The sequence below is a fragment of the Myodes glareolus genome, chromosome 12 (assembly GCF_982192425.1).
Source record: "Myodes glareolus chromosome 12, mMyoGla1.1, whole genome shotgun sequence".
In the NCBI taxonomy this organism is placed as follows: Eukaryota; Metazoa; Chordata; class Mammalia; order Rodentia; family Cricetidae; genus Myodes; species Myodes glareolus.
In genome coordinates, this window is record NC_142037.1 from 52,059,424 (window position 1) to 52,062,365 (window position 2,942).

The window sequence follows — 2,942 nt, forward strand, 5'->3', positions numbered from 1 at the left end:
GTCGAATCAGAGATGTGGATACTTTACCATATTTTGCTTTATTTCCTTCCTTAAATATATAAGCATATCTGAGTAAACATGCCCACTGAGTTCCTTATCTATGTCTATGAAGAAAAGAATTCTAAGGTTATCTGTAGTTCTTCACGGTCTATTGGTAGATGTTGTGGTTGTCTCAGTATAAATCATGAAGACTTATGTGACAGTAGTGTGCTAGTAAATTGGCTGCCTGAGAAGAAATGAAGTCATGATATATAGCATTTGCCAGTTTTTACGTTACAAATACTTCTGCCATGTGGTTTTATGTTTTCAGTACAACATCACTGAATACAGTGGTAGGTAGAATTTTTCCTGGTTCCAGAATATCACTGCTATATGATGGGCCACAGGTTTCCAGGAAGTGGTGCTGGGAAAATGCTCTTTGTTTGTATAGCATCTTCATTCCCTTTTCTGGAATTTGCCTACCCTATCACATAGTCATCAAATGGCTTATTATAAGGGAGTAGAATAAGTAATGGGCTTCTTATAAAACTTGGATTTATTTAGATGGTTTTTTGAACAGAGGAAGTATAAGCCAGCGTTAAATATAGTGATTATATTCTTTCTATCAGCTTTGAATTAACCCCCTTGCAACAAGAGGGAAATAGAAGTAAAATATTCAGATAAGACAATGTCAGGGCTCTAAGCTGCCAAGCAGTGTTTCTGGTGTACATTGTTGGAGACTGCTTGTTCATTTTCCAGCTTCCCAGACCCAAAATAATCACATACAAACTGTATTAATTAAAACACTGCTTGACCTATTAGCTCAAGCTTCTTATTAACTAACTCTTACATCTAAATTAGCCCATTTATATTAATCTATGTATTGTCACCAGACTATGGCTTACTGGGTAAACTTCTGATGTCTGTCTTCTATGGCAGCTACATGGCATCTCTTTAACTCTGCCTATTCTTTTTTTTTTTTCAATGTTCAGTTTCCTTTAATGACCCCCATCTCCCCTGAAGGGTAGGTGCAGGCAGCTAGGCGATGGCAAGACATGTTCACTTGAAGATCTTGCCTTGATTGACAGCTTTGCCCACAGGCTGGAAGGCCCCCTCCCAGGAAAAGTACTCTCGAACCAGGGTCTGGGTCTCCTCGCTACCAGGATCCAGTTTCCGCCATGTATATGACTCGTAGTCCACCTGCCAATCTGGACTTAGCAGAAAGGCAAGCTCTTGGCTTCAGAAGACCTAAACGCCGGAAATGGAGCTGCTGTTGTTGGTTCCAAAGAGGATGACACTAGCAAAGGCATTCTTCCCCAGTTTGTCCAGTCGCTGGAACACGCCAGTGATGAGGTTGCAACTCATAAAGGTCTGGGTGAGCTCCTCAGGGAAGCGATATTGAGCATACCACAGGGACCAGTCATCCGTATCAAAGTGCTCCCCAAAATATGGCAGCGCCACGGAGAGGGTGTCTTCATTGGGGTACTTACGCTTAAACTCATCCAACACAAAGGTACTCTTGGGCAAGTGAGCAAAGGGGTCCTTGGCCTTAGGCTCAGCAGCCAGTGCCTGATCACACTCGTCCATCTCCTCCTCAGGAGCTGGGGCAGCTGCCTTTTTCTCCTCTTTCCGTTCAGCCTGGAGTTTCTGTTTCTCTTCTCGTGAACCCTTTTCTTTCCTTGGAGTATCTTTCTTAGGCTGGCTCTCTGCAAACTTCTTGGCATCAAATTGGGCCATCTTCTCACACAGCTTCACCTCCCCCAAGACTGCCCTGAACTGGGGCTGGTTAATGCAGGTGAGGAGCCATCGGTTGGTATTGGGGAAGGCCTGGCGAAAAGAAGACTCTAAGACCTGCTTCTAGAGCCATAGAAGGGTACAGACAACTGTGATAATCAGCCACAGTCACTCGCACACCCACCAAAAAAGTCCTTGTCTTCAAGTGAGTAACCAGCAGCCCCAGGATTCGCCTCACCTCTTCTTTCGCATTTTCAGTGGCCTGTTTGTTATGGTGCATGATGCCCAAGGTGGGGAACACCCAGGTGCTGGCTGGAGGAACGATATCACTGTCAGCAAAGCTCACCCACTGCACCATCTGAGCTGCTGCCTCTGGAGTACTTCCCCGCAGGTCCTCATTGCTTACATAATAGGCGATGGCATTGCTCTCAAACACACAGAATCCATCATCACCCTCAAATGCTGGAACCTTGCCAGCAGGAAACTTTCTGAGAAATTCAGGGGTGCGGTTGGTTTGGTCAAGGTGGAAGTGGGGTGGTGCGGAGAGCACGCGGACCTGAGCCCCACTGTACTGAGCAGCAATGAGGGCCTTGAAGGCTCTCCAGTTTTCAGGATATGTGTACAGGGTCGCAGACGCCATGGTGATTCTGTTGCCTATTCTTTTTCTATGTCTCTGTTCAGATTTTCTTCCTGACTACATTCTGCCCTGTCATAGGCCCAGTTTCTTTATTAGCCAATGGCAATAAAACATATTCACAACATACAGAGGGGAATCCCACATCAGGTGTATGCCAGTGAGACTCCCTAGCTCCACTCACTAGCTCTCTTGGCTCAAACAGAGTCTGTGTTGTTTGGAATTCAAGATCTTAATGATATAAAGGATTTGACAGAAAACCCATGATCTACCCTGCCCTTCACTTTTATGTTTGTATTACTGTCACTTACCTGGAAATTAAACTCTACAACCATTATTTACAATAATGGTTTACAATAGGGAATGGTTCTGCAGAAGATCTCTGTCATAGTGACAGCCTCCAATAGGTGAATTATTTTCCAAGCATCTGTCCTGGAGTCCTGGTATTCTTCTGAACCATCTTTGGGGCTGAACAGATAACCACAGTTTTGAAGGTTAGTTTTCTTACAGTTTCATTTGCACAAACCTTGCTCTGCTGAAGCTTTAAGTAAAATCACGGAGAGGTCTTCATGATTCCAGGGTCCATAATAACAAC

General features: G+C 44.5%; 1 protein-coding gene across 1 annotated transcript; it reads right to left on the bottom strand.

Moving 5' to 3' along the window:
• Positions 1-946: 946 nt before the first annotated feature.
• LOC125416694 (elongation factor 1-gamma) lies at positions 947-2,358 on the bottom strand. The gene is given in 2 exon segments (XM_048459824.3): positions 947-1,869; positions 1,871-2,358. Coding segments are annotated over 2 exon segments (1,314 nt in total). The 5' UTR covers positions 2,354-2,358; the 3' UTR covers positions 947-1,038.
• Between the last annotated feature and the right edge of the window lie 584 nt (positions 2,359-2,942).